The sequence below is a fragment of the Nuphar pumila genome, chromosome 16, assembly GCF_984573655.1.
Source record: "Nuphar pumila chromosome 16, dmNupPumi1.hap1.1, whole genome shotgun sequence".
Lineage (NCBI taxonomy): Eukaryota > Viridiplantae > Streptophyta > Magnoliopsida > Nymphaeales > Nymphaeaceae > Nuphar > Nuphar pumila.
The window spans coordinates 56,843,580-56,865,639 of NC_143264.1; the positions used below are offsets into that span (position 1 = coordinate 56,843,580).

At 37.5% G+C, this 22,060-nt stretch overlaps 1 protein-coding gene across 4 annotated transcripts in view; it reads right to left on the minus strand.

Moving 5' to 3' along the window:
* LOC149813258 (cyclin-dependent kinase D-3-like) overlaps positions 1 to 20,618 on the minus strand; it is a 70,290-nt gene extending 49,672 nt beyond the window's left edge. Inside the window, exons 1-5 of one of the 4 annotated variants that reach the window (XM_089991562.1) lie at positions 20,123 to 20,531; positions 17,175 to 17,473; positions 16,926 to 17,034; positions 10,612 to 10,737; positions 6,766 to 6,864 (exon numbers count right to left, since the gene is read on the minus strand). In XM_089991562.1, the coding sequence (XP_089847688.1) occupies positions 10,651 to 10,737; positions 16,926 to 17,034; positions 17,175 to 17,473; positions 20,123 to 20,245 (618 nt within the window). In that variant the 5' untranslated portion in view covers positions 20,246 to 20,531 and the 3' untranslated portion in view covers positions 6,766 to 6,864; positions 10,612 to 10,650. Of the gene's footprint in view, positions 1 to 6,765; positions 6,865 to 10,611; positions 10,738 to 16,925; positions 17,035 to 17,174; positions 17,474 to 20,122 lie in introns of those variants that run through there. The other 3 variants (XR_016428264.1, XR_016428265.1, XM_089991561.1) reach the window with 3 other exon arrangements.
* Between the last annotated feature and the right edge of the window lie 1,442 nt (positions 20,619 to 22,060).

Genomic DNA, 22,060 nt, shown 5'->3' on the forward strand with positions numbered 1-22,060 from the left:
TACACTATCCTCAAACATTGATTTGATTTGTCATTCACAAGTCTCTTAACTTACTACTCACGGATTTCCTTATTGGACTAAAATCTAAAAATTACTCACTTCCAATGACATTCAACAATTATTTTCTTCTCTCTATTAAATCTATTGGTTCATCTCTTACCATTCCATTCGAACTTTTCTATCCTTATACAAACCTTCTCTCGGTTCAAGCTCCTTTCTCTCCTAGTGCTTTATTTTCAAGACACTCGATAATGGCTTCCTCCTCCACCAATGTGATCACCTCCGCCGATCTAAGGTATCCTGATTTGTTTCACAACTACAACTCACTCTGCTCTCGCCCCATTCATGAAGGAAAATTGATCAACTTTGACGACTTCATGTTCTTCGACTTAGACTCCTATCTCCCTGAACTCAAACCTCTCATAGGATCTTCATCTCCAGCTGCCTATTATCCCGAACTAGTCCGACTGTTTTATACCAACTTCTCTACTGATCATGAACAAACCTCAATCACCAGCAAAGTCCAAGGACAGCTGATGATTTTCGATGCTTCCGACCTAGGTAGAATTCTAAACCTACCTTCCACCGGTACCAACCTTAACACTATAGTACCAATCGACCGATCGGTACTTCGAAAAATACTTCTCTGCACCAACTGCTACCAACTTCCGTGGCACATGAGGAATCTCCAACCTCATGCTCAGCTACTTGCCCAGATTCTTCTCCACAACATCTATCCCAAGCGTCCCCGCCAGGGATTAGTCCCTCGAAAAATCTCTCTTCTTATCTACGCAATCCTTTCTTCTCTTCCGATAAATTGGTCATCCATTATTTTCGACCTCTTTATTCGTTATCAGAAATTTGAGCCTCTTCTTTTTGGGTGTTTTATAACTCCCATTCTCAAATACTTCCAAGTACCACTTCACAACGAAGTCATCCTCCGTCCCTCTCACGTCCTCGATGGTACCACCTTCAATCTACGGTCCCTGCACATGCCCGGCTCTGATGAAGCAGCTCCAATGTCCTCCTTCAATTACTTTTCTGCTATGATGGATATCGAGCAAACTCAGGATCGAATCCTTCGTAATCAAGCCCTGTTGCAGCAGACTCGCAAGCGGAATCGTACCAACCAGTCACCTTCACCTTCTCCACCTTCGAAATAGACTCATTTTTTTATATATATATTCGGTCTGTAATAACTTTGTTACTCTGATCCCTTCTTTTTGTCCATGACAAAGGGGGAGAAAACCTGTCTCCATTATTGGAGAAATATTCTCTCTTTAAACATTATTTCACTTTTTTATCATATTATTATTTCTATTCATAATGTCTTTTTGACAGGGGGAGCATATTTTGTCATCATCAAAAAGGGGGAGAATGTTGAGAAACTCGGTTTTGATGTCACATAATATGATACACAGTCTCATTTGATTTTATATGATATGATAATATGTTCTCTTGAAATAATGTTATATTATGACTGAATATGTTTTGCCTTAAATCTAACGAGTATTTGATGCAAGGATATCTCACCCAATAAGGATGGAGACTTCCTGTTCAAGTACAACTATGGTGCAATCATACTCCTTGAAGAAAAAGCTTGATGAGCCATGCTTTCCTTAAGTTCAAATGAAGAGATCGGCTACCTCAAGATGAAGATTTTTTCTTCTTTAGAGTCATATGTAACAGAACCTTCAGGAACTTGCATATTGCATATTACATACTCATTCATAAACACTATATCATAAAAGTATACGATAGTTTCAAAAAGCTCCTTTTTTGAAAACCAATAAGTGTACCTTCTTACAACCTTTTATGAAAAAGATATTTTGTCATATAATAATTGTACCTTCTTACAACCTTTTATGAAAAAGACATTTTGTCATTGCACCTTACACTATATACAAGACAACATAAAAAAAAAAAAAGGGAATGTAAGAAAAAGACAAAAACATAACATCGACTACATGGAGAAAACAAATAAAATATGTTTTTGAAAAGACTCTAGTTTCCCTCTTTAAAGAAATATTTTTTATAAGAAGAAGACAAAAACATAAAATCGACTACATAAGAAAAACAAATAAAATATGTTTTTGAAAAGACTTTAGTTATCTTCTTTAATGAAATGTTTCTTAATACAAGAAGAAGACAAAAACATAAATCGGCTACACATAAGAAAAACAAATAAAATATGTTTTTAAAAGGACTCTAGTTACCTTTTTTCATAACCATAAAACGTCGACTTACTTGAAGTCATCATTCTCTCTACAAAGCATTAAATGCCTTCTGTAACAAATCCTTGTTAAATATCCTTCTCAAAGAATGTCGACCTTCTTTTTGGTCCTCATTCTCTCTGGAGACTTTGAAATACACAACATAAAGAAAACACTTGACATGACTATGTACAAATAAATATCTCAAAGCACTCATAGTACTTACACTCATTTAAAGTAAAGAAGTACTAATGTACCTCAAATCATTAATTAGAATAAAGACAAAACTACAACCCAACGTTCAATGTACTATTGTAAGAAATAGACTTTTTACATAAAATATGTATTACCTAAAAATATTACAACGACTAGTGTACCCTCTATTTCACCTTTATGGAAAAAGGCATTCTCGAACTTCTCTAAAAGATGTTTTTGAAATGACCTAACATTTCACATTTCAAAAAGTTACAATTCCAAAATGTAACGACTACTTTTTATAAGCTATATAAACACACACAAATAAACTATTCAAACAATGGAATGAAACAGACGTGTGAGCTTACAAAGAGAAAAATTTTCTATTCGTGATTTGAAAAGAGAGCCTTGAAAAAGAAAGAGAAAAAGAAAAAGAAAAAAAAAGAGAAAAAGTCAAGTTCAGCTCTTTGACAAAGAGTATCCTCTGAGTGACAAACAGAACATTCTTAGAATCATTCATTCGTGCATTCATATCATTCTGAAGGTTCTATAGGAAGTATTGTAACTCTGTTATTCACTGTATTCCTTCTTTGTTTAAAGAAGTAAACCTCTGTGAAAGAGGGTGTTGCCCTTCTCTGTTGAGAGAAGAAGACCTCTTGGGAAGAGGGTGTGCCCCTTCTCTGTTGAGAGAAAAAGACCTCTTGGGAAGAGGGTGTTGTACTATTTATCCGGTAACTCGGATGTTATAGTGAAATCTCAAGTGGTTTGCTTGGGGACTAGATGTAGGTCTGGATATTGACCGAACCAGTATAACTTTTGTGTTTTATGTGTTGTGCCTTATTGCTTAATTATTTTATTTTATCGATCATAATCATATTTCACTATTCACCCCCCCTCTAGTGGAATTTCAACTAATTCCTATATTGAATTTACTCTATCTTCTGTCTATGTTAAGTATCTTCAAATGAGGAAGACGTTCACTGAAGGAGAAAGATGTGGCGACATGTACGTCTTCAAAGAAGATCCCTTGAATGCCTGAGCTAAATTGGATAGTCGTTCAAAGCGTGAGCCTCTGCATGTGTCTTCAGTATTTCAGAGTCTGGTTAGTCAAGTGTTTGACGTAGGAGGTTAGGTCATTGTGGTAGAGTTTTCATTGAAAGAGTGCTTTCAAATAAAATGTTGTGTAAATCTGTCTTGGATTAAGAGTTTAGTGATAGCCTATGTCCTAGTTGTGAAGTTTACAAAAGTCATATACTTCCATTCAACTCTTATAACAAAAGGGCTTCGAGACCATTTGAAATTATTCATTCTAATGTATTGGGGCCATCTTCCACTTGTTTCGTTTTCTGGTAGTAAATATTATGTTTCATTCATTGATGATTATTCTCGTTACTCTTGGATATTCTTCTTGAAACATAAATATGAAGTTTTTGGTATGTGTAAACAATTTTGTGCCTATGTTTGTACCCAATTCTCTTTGAGCATTCTAAATTTCCAATGTGATGGTGATGGTGAATACTCATCAAAAGAATTTATTGAATTTTTATGGAATAATGGGATTAATTGAAGAGTTTCATGCCCACGAACACCTGGACAAAATGGCATTGTTGAAAGGAAGCACCACCATATTGTGGAGAGTGTGATGTCCATGATACATGCAAATAAGACACATAAACTATGGACCGAGGCGTTTCATATCGATTGCCAATGAAACTCTTGCAGAATAACTCTCCTTATTTTATGTTATTCGAGAAGCATCCAAATTGTAATGAGTTAAGAGCGTTTGGCTGTGTATGATATGTTCATGTTGACAGTCAACTAAGAAATAAATTTCAGGATAAGACTTATTTTTGTTACTTTGTTGGATATGTTGATGACTACGAGGGTTATAGATGCTACGATTCTAAGATAGGAAAGATCAAAATCTCTCAAAATGTTGTATTTGATGAGTGCAATTTTTCCAATGATAAGTGCAACAATCATGTTTTACGGACTAGAATAATATTGAAGTATATCAACCTTGGTTGAATGATGGTTTATTTTCAACTATGGATAACGAACTGCAACGGCCAAATTTCAACTCTGATCAAGTCCATGATAGTGAATTAGAGAATGCCTCACCTGAGTTCAATATAGAAGGGTGCGTCTACAAAAGACGCAATCAGAGTGACCAACAGCCAATCTTGAGTGACTAACAGCCTTGGTCAGATCAAGGGAGTCAACTTGAGCTATTGAGAAGGTCAAATAGGGCGAGACATCCTATTAAAAGATGAGTAAGTTATAAAAATTTCAGCATGGATTTTCAATGTTTTCTCACCTAGATTGAGAGGCAGTAGGAACCCAAAACTTTTTAGCATGCAGTACAGTCAAATAGGTGGATAGAAGCCATGAATGAAGAGATGGAGGCTTTACAAGAGTGTCAGACTTGGGAGATAGTGAAAAGACTACCCGATAAAAATGTAGTTGGCTCGAAATGGGTGTAAGAAATAAAATGCAAATGAGATAGTACCATTGAGCTATATAGTCAAAAGCGCCGACTAGTCGCTAACTAATCGAGCTAGTCGCTAAGAGACCTAGGAATCAAACTGATTCCTAGTTTTTTTTAAAAAAAAACCTTTTTTCTTGACTAGGTGCCGACTAGCACCTAGTTAGTGCCTAATTTTCCTACGCATGAGGGCAAGAACGTCTTTTTTTTAAACCTTAAAACACGAAAAGGGGGGGGAGGTTTTATTCCATTTTTTTCTGTCTGCACTCTGCTCTCTCAATCTCTCCTCTCTCGCCCTCTGCTTTCTCGATCTCTCCTCTCTCGCTCACTCTCGCAACTGCGGGCTTACCTGACCTCTACCGTCGTTGTCACGCGCACTGCCATCACTCTCATCGCACCATTGTCGCCCTCAACGGCTCAGCCTCAGGTATGCATGTTTATTTTTCTTTTTTTCTTCTTCTTCTTCTTCATCTTCTCTCTGTCTAGTTTTCACTGTCCCCAACTCTTCTTCTTCTTCAGACCATTCCTCCACCTTTTTTCTTTTTTCTTTTTTCTTTTTTCTTTTTTCTTTTTTCTTTTTTCTTTTCTCTCTCTCTCTCTCTCAATACACAATGAATCTCCTTAATAAAACAGGGATGAAGAAATGCAAACCAGCTGCAACAGTTGTTCCTATCCATCAAAGATTGGGTGCTAGTGAAGGGGAACTATATCATGACCCAACAGAGTTCTGAAGTGTGGTTGGAATGTTAGCATATCATACGTTCACTCATCCAGATATTGTATTTGTTGTCAATCAGGTGTCACAATTTATGCATTAACCTAGGGTGTCACACAGGAGATAGTTTGTTTTACAAGAAAAGAACAAGATATGAAGATATGATGATGGTCATGGTACATTCAGATGTTGATTAGACTGGTGATCTCGATGAAAGATTTGTTTCTAGATACTGTATTTTTGTTGGAAGGAATCTTTTCTGTAGTACTAGAAAGCAAAAGGTTGTATCAAGGTCAAGTAATAAAGAAAAATATTGTTCCATGGTGGTTGTTACTGTAGAAGTGACTTGGATCATACCAAGGTTGCCAGACTAAGAAGCGGGAAACGATACAGAAAGTGAAAGCGAGAAGCGATGCATTTTAAAATGTATAGGAAGCAGAAAGCGAGGAATAAAAAAAAATATAATAATTGAATGTGAATCATAATGAAACACAAATAAAAACTAAAATAAAAGTGACTAATATTAAATTTCATGATTTTTTAGTGTAAAAATTTAATTTTTAACAAAATATAAAAATGATGATTACCAATTTAGAGAAAGCACGTGGATGTGAGTGAGAAGAGTGAGAGGAAACACATAAAAATCATGAAAAGTTAAGTTAGAGAATATATAAGATGAATAAGTTAAGTGTGTGGAAAGCATAGGAGAAGCGTGGGGGAATCGAGGTTCTCATCAAGTTTTGGAAGCGAGGAGCATCGCGCTTCCGAAGCGAGTTTTCGAGAACCGAGCTTCCCACCTATCTAAGAAGCTTTCGGTAACTCTGAATCAGGCACATGTATGATTTGAGAGTTGTTCCCAAATCACTATTGTTATGCTACAGTTAAGGGGCTATCAATATTTTAGTAAATCTGTAACGACCCCAACCCTTTGAAATTGCGAAATTTTTTTTTTTAAAACAGTGCGGAAAACTTCCCAGAGACCCGGGGTCCACACAGTTCCAATTCCAACCGGATAACCAAACACCACAAACGAACTTACAACCATCATCCATACGAACCAAAACAATTTCTTTATTTATGAATAAGAGTAAATTTTAGAGACAATGTTTTATTCGACTGAAAATAAAGCAACAACTGAAAAAACAAGAACTGAAATAAAAGAAAGAGTCACTATGTCCCCTGCTGAAGCTGTCAAGATGCAAGTATGACTCTCATCCATTCCCAGTAGTCAGTCCAACCTCACTGCTCACCATTTCCTGTGAAAAACCAACATAGTAGGGTGTCAGAACCAAAATTCTGAGCACAACTACTTCTAAAGAAACCAGGTGAGAGAAAGAACGTGGATAAGATTTCATATAATGATTTGAGTGAGTGCAGATATAACAATTTGCAGTATCTAACAATTCATACATGCGACAGATTGCATATACTCACCAGTCGAGAACAGTAAAGCAGTATCATATATCAAGAACTAAATATACAAACCTTGCAGCATGCTTTTAGGAAGTAAATTACATATCACCACCATATCATGTCATGATATAGAGAACAATTCAATTATGCATGATCTAGTGCAGAACAAGAGAATGCATGATACATTTTCAATGCATGAATTTCTTTATTATCTTACATTTAAGTTGCATTTTTCCTTTCCATATGCATGCCCTATTAAATGCATTCAACTTTAAGTTCCTCTTTTTAATTATCATTACTCGCGGATACACCAAACGGGTACAAGTCCCGAGGTTAAGTTAAGTTCTCAGGGTAGCTTAGCACACAATTTGTATTTTATTACTGGGTTTCAAACTTAGCCCTCGACCGAATCACCTTCGGAACATTAGCCGTCCACATCTAATGTTAGAGACACAAGGGACACCCACGCCCACAAGTGTCACTTCCTTGTTACCAAAAACAATCAAGTTGTGACAAGCACACCACCTCCAGGTAAAGCGGCGGACTCTCCCTAAAGTCGTGGTCAGGAGAAGGAACTTCAATATCGAGTTCAGGGGATAAAATTGTAGCACACGGAGTTTTTGTATCCTCACAGTCTCCCCAAGACCGGTTCTCTAAGATCTTCATTCTCCAGATGGATGATCCCAGAACATATATTACACTGTTCTTATTTCTTATATTTTTATTAAAGTCAATTCTTTAAGTTTGCAATACCATATACAAAAGTAAAGTGAAAATCTGCATCCTCTCTTGCGGGAAACCTTACGGAACTCTAGCCCGTGAGGACAACTAGAACAGTGTAGTAGTCTGTCATACCAAGTTATGTGATTTACGTGATGCAGTCAAAAACATATGTGAAGAAACTAAACCCACGGCTCTACATGTCGATGATGGTTCATTTAGGCCATAGATACATCACATAAAAAAACCAAGTAGCGTTTATTCATAACACTAGGCCAATAGTGTTAAAAGCATGTGCACTCATGCAAACATAACCCAACCATATGCATGTCATTTCTCAATCATATGCATCTTCACTATGTGTGTTACCTACATCAAATATGGGTACTAACCAATGCATATCTCTTTTAAGTGTGTGAGTATACATGTAAAATTTCACATATCCATAAAGCATACATGCTCAAGAAGAAATATCGATAACTGAGGCACACTCACATTCATGATTACACAACCAGTATCATGAAATGCAAAAACAACATTTACATAATTTTTGGGCAGAAGTGTAAGCTTTGACATATGCTAGGTCGGGCTTACCAAACCCGGACCCGCTATCCTTAGTCCCAAAGTCTGGGATCCTTGACATACACACAAATATATGTAGGTTCCAAAAATTTTCCTTTGTTCAGATCGGAATTTTGATCATACACAAAATCCATTAAATCTGGACCAGTTTCGGGACCAGCACAAACTGATTCATATCAATCAACATGTAATCATATACTTCACTGATATACCAATACGCAAGATTTTAAATGAACACATGGACTCATATTCAAGAATATAATGCCCAAAAGGGAAACAGCAAAGGCAAATCACATCTGGAAGTCATGTATTGGATTTCGGATTTACGTGTCCTTTCTTCTTGAACATGTTATATTGAACACTATTAAATATAACTGGCAACTCAAGTTATGATTCAAGAATCCCATACTGCATCCTACAGTTATGGGTTTAAGCTGCACTCAAGAACAAGCTTGTGCCACTTAATAAAACCGTGTGCATAGTCAACATGTCACAGTATAACATTGGGTGCCAAACAGGCATCAAGAAGAAAACTAGTATATCTCTACGTTCTTGACGTGCATCCATAACACGAATCCAACCCAGATCCAAAATCATACATTCAATCCAAGAATACACTACCCCCAAATGGAAGCAACAAAATTAAATAGAAGTCAGAAATCAAGATTTCCAACAGGAATACAGAAAATTTCATGCGGTTAACAGAAACAAGATTGAAATCAGCACGTCAGGTCGACTGTATTCGTCAGCTTGAACAACATTTTCTTGTCAAACACAAGATCAGAACATTTGGCACAGACACAAGGAGAAAAACTCAAAAGATCGACTAACAGCAATTTCGACCTTCATGTTATGTTCTACAAATCTACTACTAACAGGGTTACAGAAAAAAAAACATTCAAGAACCTTCTTAAGCCTATCATGGAATGAAATGAAAATAGCGACAGGCAAAAACTCAGGCAGGCCACCTGTGTTTCTCGTTTCCTAACTAGGAAACCCCCAAGTCCGGGGTATCCCTATAAGAAACTCGGGACCTCCACGGCTGGGGCCATCCACTACCTCAGCCGACCCCCCCCCCCCCCCACATCGGCCTGATTTGGGGATTTTACGGGTTAGGGTCAGACCAAAATAACCCCATTGATTCTTGAAAACCAAGAAAGTAGCCATCTACCGGATTTCAGTGGCTTCTCATCTCAAACCCTTACACGGAATCGAACTCCTGTTTGATCCCTCACCAAGATTTAATGAAGAACTGTACCTTTTACGGTGATTTTTTCGGTGGCCGGAGACAACTGTTGCGGGAGAATGCTGGCTGGTGTCGCTCCTCTCCACTGCCGTGAAGAGGAGTGCTCGAGGGGCCTTCGATGGCCGTTGATAGCCAGAGCTTTGCCGGCGATGGAGCCTCTTTCTCTGGCGTGCGCACACTGAGAGAGAGAGAGAGAGATATGGGGGAGGAGAGAGCAAGGGTACCGACCTTTTATGAAGAAGGAGGAGGCCCTCCGAAAGTGGCGGAGGCCGTTACCACATCTCTGGCAGCTGCGGCCCATCCACCCCCCCCCCCTCTCTTCCTTGCGATCGGGGGTTAGGGTTCTCTCTAAACCCTAACGTCTGTTAAAAGAATCGAGCAACCCTTATTGGGTTGCCTTATTAAACCCCCCTCCTTTTTATCGTTTTAACGAGCGGGCCAGGTCCGGGTCTGCGACCTGCGACTCGAGATCCAAACTCGGTCGCAGTTCTGGACCCGCACCTCCCACTCGGTATGGATCCACGGATTGGATCCAATCGTGGACCCCATGAAAACACTTGTATAATATTTATGTATTTATATATATATATCATCATTTATATATGTATATATATATGGTATTTTACCTATATCCATAAGGATCCTATCTGGGTCTTGGATCCCAAGCCCATTTACGCCTTATATAAATAGCTATCACTTGAATAATTTGATTAATTAAAAAATTTCTTTTTCTTTTTGCACTTATATATATCCATATAAGTTTATACGAGATAAGTATACGTAAAGATCCCTTTATGGGTCCTGGATCTAAAATTTGGATCTCAAGCCCAAATTTAGAAAAATACCCATTATTTTCAAATAAATTTAAACAAATAATTGTCAAAAATCGAGGTTATTACACTAGTATCACATTAACCATCATAAACATAAATTCAACTTGTTAGAAAATTACTTCTTTCATCCATAAACTACCTCTATGCATCAAAAAATAATCCAGAAAAGGGAAGACCCAAAGGTATCACTACCGAGGATAGATAACCACCTGTAGGAAAGGCCGCCGAAGCAAAAGCTCAGCAAATATTCATCCGGCAGCCCAAACATCAACAGCAGGACCATATTGTTTTGTGCCATACAATAACTCTGGTGCCCTATACCATCTTGCAAAAACCTGAAAAGGATAGCACTTCTTTAAATATGACCATAAGATTGGCAACTCGCACACAAGAAAAGGCATTCTCAATTAAGAGCATTATGGAATATTTAAGGGGAACAGTTAGACTATTTAATATACAAGGAGAATAGCTTCACATTATCCCACCATTCTGAAGAGGGATATCATGATCATCAACATTTGAGCAATCAAATCACCATTCACGATCAGCAACAGCCATCATAACTAACCTTTAGTAGCATAAAGGCACTAAGTAAAAGCTTCCCTTTTAACATCACAAGGTGGCCACTGTAGGCATAACAATGTTAAAATTTTCCAACCTATGATAGAACAAGAGAGATCCGGAATGGATTTTTTTTTAATTTCATGCCGATAATTAAACAGTGTTCGCCTTTTCTTGAAACGGTACAAGAAATACCTAAATTGTTTAGGAATTTCCTATATATAAATGTAAACCAAGCAACTGTCAGATACTATCAAATTTTATTCCTTGTTCTAAGAAAAAACAGCATTGTGAGAATTAAAGGGCAAATCCAAACTCTAAATGATATGAAGAAATGAAAATAGCATCAATTTAAATGTAAAAAAGTTTATTCTAACACATATTAGAAGGGCTCAGGAAAGACTTATTACATCGCTTCATATTGCATAGTAAGAAATGTAAAAAGAAAGCATTCACTATGTTCACAGGGTTCACTGAATGACACACACATCATTACCTTTGAGAATAAAAACATGAGTAACAAAGGGAAGTAATATCAAAGGATCTATAGCAACAATGCAATGCAACACACCTGATAATGATAATGAAGATAATAAAAAATTATATACATAAAAAATCACTTGTCAGCATGAAAAGATTAGCATCTAACTGAATTGAAGCATGTTCATAGCAGCCATAGCTAATGACACAATCACAGGACATATTAAGGCAAGATGTCATAACATAGCATAACATAGATAACGAAACCAACAACAAATATCGAAATTTTCAGAAATTCTAAAACTATGCTCTGTCTCCCACATCTGTAACCAAACCTCTATCTGTTACTCTTTCCATGTTCTCTTCAGAGAATTGAAATTGCTTCAGCTATCTATCTATCATAATGGTGGAGAGACTGCATTTTTTGGCAATCTTAACAACTTCCAGTAACTATGACACCCTGTTACTCTTACCTAAAAACCCCTCTGTATTTTTTCGCTTATCTTGTTTGGAACATTAGGGCATGCCTCTGCATGCTTTCTCAGACAAGTCAAATGTTATTTTAGAATTTTTATTCCTTTGCTGGATGTAGAATGAAAGAAAAATCACTTTGTATTGTTATGATCAACCAACTTTGTATAGTTATGATCAACCATCTTACCAGAATTTTCATGCTAGGTCACCTCTTCCTCTACTTGCCATGAGCAGATCTGGCATGAAAACATCAAAATATTGTTTACCTCTTCCACCTCCTTCCCAGAAGTTGTAGGTCTACCTTCTAAAAGCATAAAACTTCGCAAAAAACAGCTTTCAGTGCTTCAAATCTAGTTTGCCCTTGCAACTTTGAAGGTTTTACAGTCGGATTAGAGAAAATTGCAGAACATCCCAAATTTGAACCTATTGAAAACTGGGATGAGGGGTTGGATATAGAATTTGGGTATTTGGGTGTTAAAACCAAGGCTGCCAGACTAGGAAGCGAAAGCGAGAAGCAATGCATTTTAAAATGTATAGGAAGCGGGAAGCGAGGAATAAAAAAAAGCAATATGAGAATTAAACGGGAATTGAAATAGAATGAAAATAAAAACTAAAATAAAAGTGACTAATCTTATATTTCATGATTTTTTAGTATAAGAATTAATTTTTTAACAAAATCTAAAAATGATGATTGCCAATTTAGAGAAAACACATGGAAGTGAGTGAGAAGCGTGAGAGAAAACACATAAAAAACATGAAAAATAGAGTGAGAAAACATATAAGAAGAATATATGAAGCATGTGGAAAGCATAGGAGAAGCATGAGAGAATCGATATTCCCATCAAGTTTCGGAAGCATCGAGTATCACGCTTCCGAAGCAAGTTTAGGGGAAGCGGGCTTCCCACCTATCTAAGAAGCTTTCGATAACTCCGGTTGAAACACAAACCAGTCCTAATATCAACAATAGATAATGATCCTGATCAACAAAGTAAATAACAGAAAATGAAGCCACAAAATACCTTTAAAAGGAAAGAGTAGGATAACCAAGATTTTCCAGAACCCACTTGATAAATTTAACAAGTACCAAAACCAGCACCAAGTACAAAGAACCTGCTGAGCCCACAAACAAAATTTTTACACAGGCTATTGACCAGATGATCTAATTCCCAGAACATTTTCGTGCCCTTGCTCAAGCAAGAACTCACAAGAAAAATTCAGTTTTTCTTTTTCTTCTTTTTTAAGCTTTTCCTGCTTTCCCTTTTTTACCTTTTTATAATGATGCAGTCCCAAACAGCTCTAAGTCAAAAAGTTTGCACAGACGTAAACCATTTATTATTCATACAGATGAGTCTTCCATCATTCAACCTTAGTAAATCTCTCCTGAACATTAAGCTCATTGGTAGATGTGTTTGCAGCAAACAGGTGGTTGACATCTACTGCTATGCAAACTGCAGTTCTAACTTAAGTGCTGGATAATCAAGTGTCCAGAAGTACCTATTCTGCATTGGCTTTTATATTTTCTTGAATAATAGTAACCTGCTAGAAGACCAACCACAAAACCCATTTTCATGTTTGTTTTTCGGTGAGGACAATGAAAATAAATGTCATTACATTCAATTGAGATCATATACAGTTATTTTTGGTTGACAAGATATCAACACAGCATAGAGGAAGGCATGAAACTAGCCCTTAATTATGGGTTTCAGCCATGATAAATCTGACCCTGGCCACTTAGCAATGATTGAAGCAAACACATCAGCGATGACTGATTTGTGTAAAATGAAAATGCTAATGAAAACTCCGTGAAAGTTCAGTTATTCCTTTCTTTCTAGATCGTCCACAATGCGGTTAAAATCCAGCATCACCATACAAATTTCCATTGTTTGCTCCTTTAGTTGGATCGGTCACAGGAGAAGCACTCCAATACTCTCAAGAGTAACCTGTTCAGAATGGAGATTTGCCCAGGCCTGTTTCTACAGCTGTTGGAAGAACTCGCATATATGCAGAATAGATGGGGGCTGACTCCTCCTTGCGGCATAGAATTCATCTACTAGGACCTGGAGAACCTTCCTGAAAATAATTTGAGTGTGTGCCTCGTCCAAAGAACTAACCAAGTGAATGTCCTTGCTCTACCTGCAGGTCCAGGACCTCAAGACCTTTCTGTGGAACATTTCAAGCCTGGGATCCATCATAGATACATAGAAAGTTGCAACCAAAAATACTCTAGTACTGCTGCAGGTCCAATATACCCCATCAGCTTTGTTTGCCCCAGGTCAGATGCCTTCAAATCTTCTCATTAATTCCGTCAAAGCTATAATTCATGATCCTTAAAGTTTCTCTTAAAGTGAATGTCCCAACCGTACCCAATCCACCAGCAATAGTGCACCATGTCATTCAGGTGCTCAGCCAAACCAACTAACCCAGGAATCCATCAGTAAGTTTAGCATTTATCCATCTTATTAGTCCAAACCTGAATAGTTCCCCCATCACCTAGAACTAGCTTTTCATTCAGTCTTTCAACTACTCAAGAACCCCCAGACAGTCTAACCATATATCAGAGCTGTGTTTCCATCTGCTATTTCTCCTTTATTAATCCGGTGCATGGTTTGTTATCCATGCATAGACTCCACCACCATTTGGTGATGACGGCCTTATTCATAATTTTCAACTGACAAACACCCAGGCCATCATAATCAGTTATTGAAATGACTAAGCTCCAACAAACCAGGTTCAACCCTTTATCATTGGAAGCCCCTTTCCAAAGGAAATCATGCATGATACTGGAGATACGCTTTTCCATCTTAACTTGGAATATGATAGAAATACATGATATTGGCTTGGTTAAGCTTCATTGATCTGGCATAGAAATAAAGGTTATATTTCGTAACACTGACCTTACTGATTGTCAAGTCCTCCCTCTTGACAAGGAAGTACAAGTTATTTCCCAACTAATCCCTTTTTCACAAGTGAAACAAACAGCAAAGGTGGTTCACCATTTACCCTGGCATCAATGCTGGATTGAAATATCACCTTACCAAATTAGCATTTGTGTTCAGTCAGCCAACTTTCTTCTGAAGTCACAAAATTCCCCATGACAATTATCATTGGGACATTAACAGATAGCTAGGCACACTAACCCATAATCCAAAGCCTTAAAATTGCTGTTAAAAGGGTTTGATAGCTGATCCCACTGTAAGGAGGCAACCTATGGGGAGCTGAATTATCTATATATAAACATTGGCATACCAACTTCACTTTACAGTTTGCACTCCTCATATTGACCGAATCTAGTTTGTCAACTAATAATGCACTTCATAATTTTAACTAAATACATTATAGTGGGGTCTAATTTATCAAGAAAGAAACCAGTTGCAATTTCTAACCTCTCTTTTGTGAAGATTCAAGCTGTTGACTGATTCACATCTCTACTGAACAAATTGTTTTAGTTTGAAGCTTATGTCAATTCGAGAAGTTGAGTTAAAAAAACATTTTTTTCCTTTTTTGATGACGAGGATCTTGTCTAGGAAGATGGCCCACTAGGCCCAGCCCACAGAGTACACCCCAAGTGCCAGCCTAGCCCACAAAGGCATACTCATCAAGCTAGTCACAGATAGACAATCGCAATTTTGCCTAACCACATGGCCAATCCCGTGGTGGGCATATGTTAAGAACTTAAAAATAGAAAAAAAAAAGTATCTAATGTTTACTTTATTACAATTTTTCATTGTATTTTCCATTTTCTCTATTGGCTGTTTCTGTTGGACCATAATAATGGAAATTGAAGCCAACATGTAACATCCACTTCATTTATGCATGTTCTACATGCCACAAACTATATTGCAACCTCTTCATGCAATCACACATGTAGAAATACACTAGCAATATCATGATCATAGTAACTGGGTTTTCTACTTTGGCTGCACACAGCAACCCAGCCTTCTGAGTGGGGCAGAGTCCATTTTTTATTAAAATGATCCACCCCAGCTTACCAGGGCCTTTGTGAACAACCCCAGCAACCATGTTCACAAAAAATGATACAGTGATATAATGAGTTATCCTGCTAGTTCAAACAGCAACAAATTATACTTCTAGTGATTTCAAAGCTTTGTGTGGCTTAGTCTGTCAAACAGGCTAATCTTAGGGCTGACTTAAGCAATGATTCCAATGGAGCTCCCAAAACAGGCATTTATTGACAGTCATAACTAGTGTCTAGAGGATCACAACCACATACATAAAGGAGAAATATATGTTAGGCTTGTAAATCGTGAACATTTACATCAATGCCCCAGATATGAAATAGCCAAAAGCAAGCAAGATGTATATCTTTCCTTTAGATTTTTTGTTTTTGAAACCCAAAGCTCGTACAAAGTTTGGGCAATAAGGAGGACCAAATGATTCTTTCTAATTCAAACTAAAGCCTGCACAAAAATTGAAAATCAAGCAGATTTAGTCTGAAACTGCCCATTTCCTAATTCTTTTCAATACAATCAATCATCTCAGCATAACTCCCATCAACAAATTGTTGCTATTAAAATATTCAAACCCAAAACTGGGCATGTGTAATATGTCTTGGTAGCAAGCTGTTCAATTCATTGCATGTTGAGAACAAGTTATGTGCATCATGATCCAAAATGTCAGTAGACTTAGGCCACTGCTTGAAGAAGGGAAACAGAAACTATATGTTACATCCATGGAACAAAACTCACCTATATCATACCAAAAAAATAAAACATCAAATATGTAAAATAGTACATGATATTCCAATTTAATATCTAATATTTAATATATTAATCTCTATTCTAGAAATTACTATAAGTAGAAAACAAATACTCCAATGTAAACATATTCCATCTTGATATAACCCTCCTGAATGTGATAAATATGGATGAGCTACCACATAATACATAAATCATGGTTTCATAGAGTATTTTAACCAAACAGTTCATGGAAAGTGTCAGCCATCTATTATCACACAATGTACTTTTGTGAATAGAGATATCAATTTGACCTGATGTGTAAATTTGCGATTCGGGCTTCCAAAAATGCGTGCAAGGCCAAAGTCTGCCAATTTAAGTTGACCATCAGCTCCAATCAACAAGTTGTTTGGCTTCATGTCCCTGCATGCTACTAAGAAAGTCAGAGAAACAACCCACTTTTTAATGTCATAAAACTTACCATATGTCTTTTTAAGACTTTAAGATGCTAATAAAAAGGAGAAAATATTGCCATGTAAGCTAACAGAAATAAGATGTTTCACCTGTGTAAAACCCATTTCTTATGGCAAAAGGCCAGGCCCTTCAAGGTCATCAACATATATGACTTTATGTCAGCTGGAGAAAGAACAATGTTTTTGTTTTTAATGACTGCTTCCAGCTCAGTTTCCATGAACTCAAACACAAGATGCAAATTTCTCTTGTGAAGATAGGCATCTATCAATTCAATAATGTTTGGGTGCTTAAGTTCCTTGAGCAGCTTAATTTCCCTCAATGCCGTAATGTTAACACCTTCCTTGCAGTCACCCAGACGTATTTTCTTTATAGCAACTGTCCGATTTGTCTGCATGAAGAAGTTTTAGATGATATTTTCATGTTGAAATAGAAATAGATGCCAAAAATCTGAAGACAGTGTAACAGTGTTATTATGATATGGAAAAGCGTTTTCAACTAATTTGACAGACTTAGACAAGCCAGAGAACATAAGTAGAACATGGAAGATCACAAAGTCAATCAGTAATCTCTTAAATGTTTGTAACCATATTAAACTATGGAAGCACATCAAAAACTGGTTATCAAAACCATAAAAGAGATCTGCAGCTTTCAGCATACCGTTGATGCTTTAACAAAGATCTAGTTGAGCTAAATTTATATCTATGTTTCACAATTACGAGCATTCTGTGTGTGTCAAGAAGATCAGGTGGTTTTTGTATGTCTGAAGTGGTTTATTCTCCCTCTAGGCTTTGTATCCTTATTTTTACAAGGAAAAAGAACCAGGCAATGACTTCTTAGGTTTCTCCTTAACCTTAGAAGCAAAAGAAAGGAGAAATTCTAAAAAGGTGACATGCCTAGTAGTCGACATCTTCTTTGACATTGGATCATAAAATTTATATCCTTTTCAACAGCAATCAATTCCAGATTGAACCAAACACTATGTCGGACAGGTGTCATCTCTATGTGTGATGTCAGAACCTCTTTACAACTAGCAGTAGCAAGTATCTCTTCAATCAGTTACGCATCACTATTTTCATTCTTTAACACTCTCTAGTAGCTCTGATAAATCAATGGAAATAAAAAAATAGACACAAAACATTGAAATAATAACAAAAAATTGTGCAGCACTTTATGCATGCTTTATCACATATATTACAAATCTAAGAAACTTCAACTAAGCCTAAGTGCCTAACAACATAAATCAATTACTATATGATATTTTTGAACAATAAAAGAATATACAGATAGAAAGTTTTCTATAGATCCATACCTATAAAATAATATCCGATGGCAATCTAAAATAAAGTAGAAAACCCTTGATTCCTTTCATCCAAAAGACAAACTTATGAAACAATAACAAAATATATTCATATTGTTTTCAATAGTGACATGACCGTGAATCGGGATTCCCACTATTGACAATTATGTTTCACCACCACTTCCACTTCCTACTTTGTAGGAATCATGTCCTACTTACTCTAATCACTTCCAGTAAATATGGTTGTGAAGTTCATGCAGAAGAAACGATTTGGTGGCTGAAAACACCTCTCATAGAGGGATGAATTTCATGTCTGAATAGGTTTCTGCCTCACAAATGTTCTTTTATGAATCTGATGCCTCTTGCCTTATTAACTTAACATAGTTAGCCGGGATGCAGTGCATATGGCAATGTTGCGATCCATCATTCAGATTTTATGCATAAGCCGAACATAAACTAGTTGTTCTACTGGGTTATGATGTTGCAGAGCAAAAAACCTTAACCAATTGCCATACCATCCCCTGGTTATGAAGTCTATATGTAGCACTTGCAGAACTGGAACACCAGATTGATCCCTAATCATTATGTACCCCAGTGTCTATCCGTAAGCGGGATGGAAAAAAGTTTGGTCTAAAATTGTTGGGGTAGTTGGCTAGATAAAGTCAGACTGCCTGTTAACGGCATCACACCTATTTGACCAAGAACATTAATTTCCTAGGTAAGCTACATCAAGCCTCACAAGTAGGGATTAATGTTACTAAGAATCCTCTCCATGCAATAATGGTGCCAGCATTGTTCAAAGTTCAATGATGAGATATCACTATATCGGTGCCTAGGTGCAGCCTTTGAAAATAATGTCAGCATTCATTTTTGTCCACTTGGTTCAGCCTTGTAAGTCAGATTTTGTTTCTTCTATTTACACCGTTTAGATACTTGACACTCTTTCATGCCACGTCTCATTCATTACCTTCAAGTGTTCATCAGTTTTACTTTTCCCCTATCCTGATTCCTTCAATGTTGTGTCATGCCCTTCACACCATACTAATGCTACTTAAAGTCTTCATGAAGTTCATACAAACCATCTCAAAGGACACTCGACATTCTCTAGCTTTCTTACTGTAAGAGTGAGCTATTTCTAAACCAATGGAATTAATCCAATTATTTGATTACTTCAGGCATTTCTGTTCAACATACACAGCCAGTATCATGCATTTTATCTTGTCGCATGTTCGTCCTGGCAAACAATCTGCATCATATAACCACTACTCTACAAAAATGCAGCTTCTGTTGTGAATGGATTCATCCACAAAACGATGCAGCAGTGGTTTGCTTCGACCAAAAATCTCTACCACCCAAAAAACTGACCAAAAAACATAACAACATAGAATAATCTAATAAAAGGATTTACAAACGTTTCATACCTGGCAGCATGATATGCAAAACAAAAACACTTAATTCCGTATAACCCGAAAACCCACTAATCGACGCAATGCCAATGATGAACCCATAATTGGATGTCATGATACATGAGGAGCACGAACCAAATCATAAAGACAAAACTTGCAGATGGTTTTAGGAACAGTTCAACACTAAATTCCAGCCACAAACATCTCCCAGGTGCATAAAAAAAAAAGCGAGAATCGACAAAAAGCATAAAAACTATAAATAAGCAGACCAATCAACCGAACAAACAAAACACAGAAGCAAAATGTAAAAAGCCGCCGGTTCGGGCAAGCGCACCTTCCTGTCGAGGGCTTTGTAGACGACACCGTAAGTACCCTCTCCGATGTTGTCCCCTTTGATGTATCGGTCCGTATCCCTCCCAGACAACAGATGATCGGCGATCGAATCCACCGAATCCATCGACAACGACGACGACGGCGAGGCGCAATCCGTGAACGGGAGCAATAGCTTCCTCTCGGAGCTCGTCGTCTCAGAGAGAGCACTCGTACCGTTCCATCACAGCATTCGGAAACGAAGCCCTCCCCTCCGCTTCTTTCATACCATTCTTTCGACCGTCGCCGCTCTGATTCTTTGCATAAAGAATAATGAATGAATAAAAATCCTCGGATTTGGATTCGTGCAGACGCAGAGAATTTCGCGACGGAGATTGCGATCGGAAACCTCGCCGCCGCCGTCGTCGTCTTCCCGCTCCCTCCTCTCTCTACCGCTCGCTCTATTTATAGGTGAGCCTCGGGATGGGCAGCGGTGGCAATCCTTCCCTCTGCCACCTCTCATGCGATGCGTTTTTTAGTTTTTTTTTTGGGTTTTTCCCTTCTTCATTCCTAGGCCACAAAGATACGTGGGTACGAGGACGCTTGACGCGGGTTTCTACTCGCAAGTTGAAAAAAAATCGAAAATAGGACACGATGATATGGAATTCTAATTTTTTAATCAATAAAAAATAGTTTTTTTATATTTTAATGCAGTGTTGTGAGAGGCGTACGCCTCAGAGGCGAGGCGCACGCTCAAGGTACTGAGGCGTTGCTGTGATGCGCCCCCTCATCAACCTCCGACCAGTTGTGACCACCGACCACCGGAGTTGCTGTGCTGCAGCTGCTGCTCAGTCTTCTCCGACCACCGGACGACCGGCATATCCCTCGCTTCCGTACCAGCTGGGCGGGTGGTCCTTCTCTTACTGCCTCCCCTCCGACCGCTTCACTTCCATTTCAGTTGTGAGAGGCGTACGCCTCAGAGGCGAAGCGCAGGCTCAACGCCTCGCTTCGCCTCATCCCATTTAACAATCTTGTTTTAATGTTAATGTTAAGATGCATTTTTCATTGAAATAAAACCTTAAAACATCAATAACAATTAACAGAATGCTCACAAAATGCCAGCACGACTGTCTCATTTTTTTAAAAAACTGTAATTTTTTTTTGGAAAACTTGTTTTGCATTCTTGTTCTATTATTAAGGAGCCCTGAATTAGAGGTGTGCTGCGGCTTCTCCAGTGCTTTCATACTCTTATTTGGAAGCAATGGTATTGCCAAAACACTGCGTTGAGAATAAAATTGGCAGCCCTATGACCCCATTTGAAGATGTTTCCAGCAATTCTATTCACAATGTCATGTTTTGGCAACACATCAAAATGGTGTTTTCATCCCAATGCAAGGTTTGGAAACTAGTAGTTAATGCAATTGGTAAAAAAAAAAAGAAATTGAAAGGCAAGCTGGGGTTAGGCAGACCCCTACCAGTTTTATTCAACTTGGCCTAGCTAGGTTGGTGGTTGATAGCAGAGATGGGTCAGCTGCGGCTCAAAATTTAGAAGATAATTCAAATTCAATACTCAGAATCCAGAGATCTCTGCCTGAAAAAGATAAGTCCTATCCCACAATTATAGAATATGGATAAAAAAGTAGGGATATATCTCAGGCGCTATTCAAGAAAGCAGTTGAAGATCGAATCATCAAGAGAAGGAAAGGTATATCGTAGCTGAATATCTTGATAAATTTGGTTATGTATTGGCTATGTATATGTAATATCTGTGAATTTTATCAAATAAATAAACTTAAAATTTATGTTCTTAAGCTGGTACAAGGATATTTTATTATTTTAATTGTTTATTCATATTTGGATCTCGAATATTTTATTTGAATCTTTAATCTTGGATTCTTAATATCATGTTCGAATCTTTAATATTTTATTCGAATCTTAGATATCAAATCATGAACATTAAATT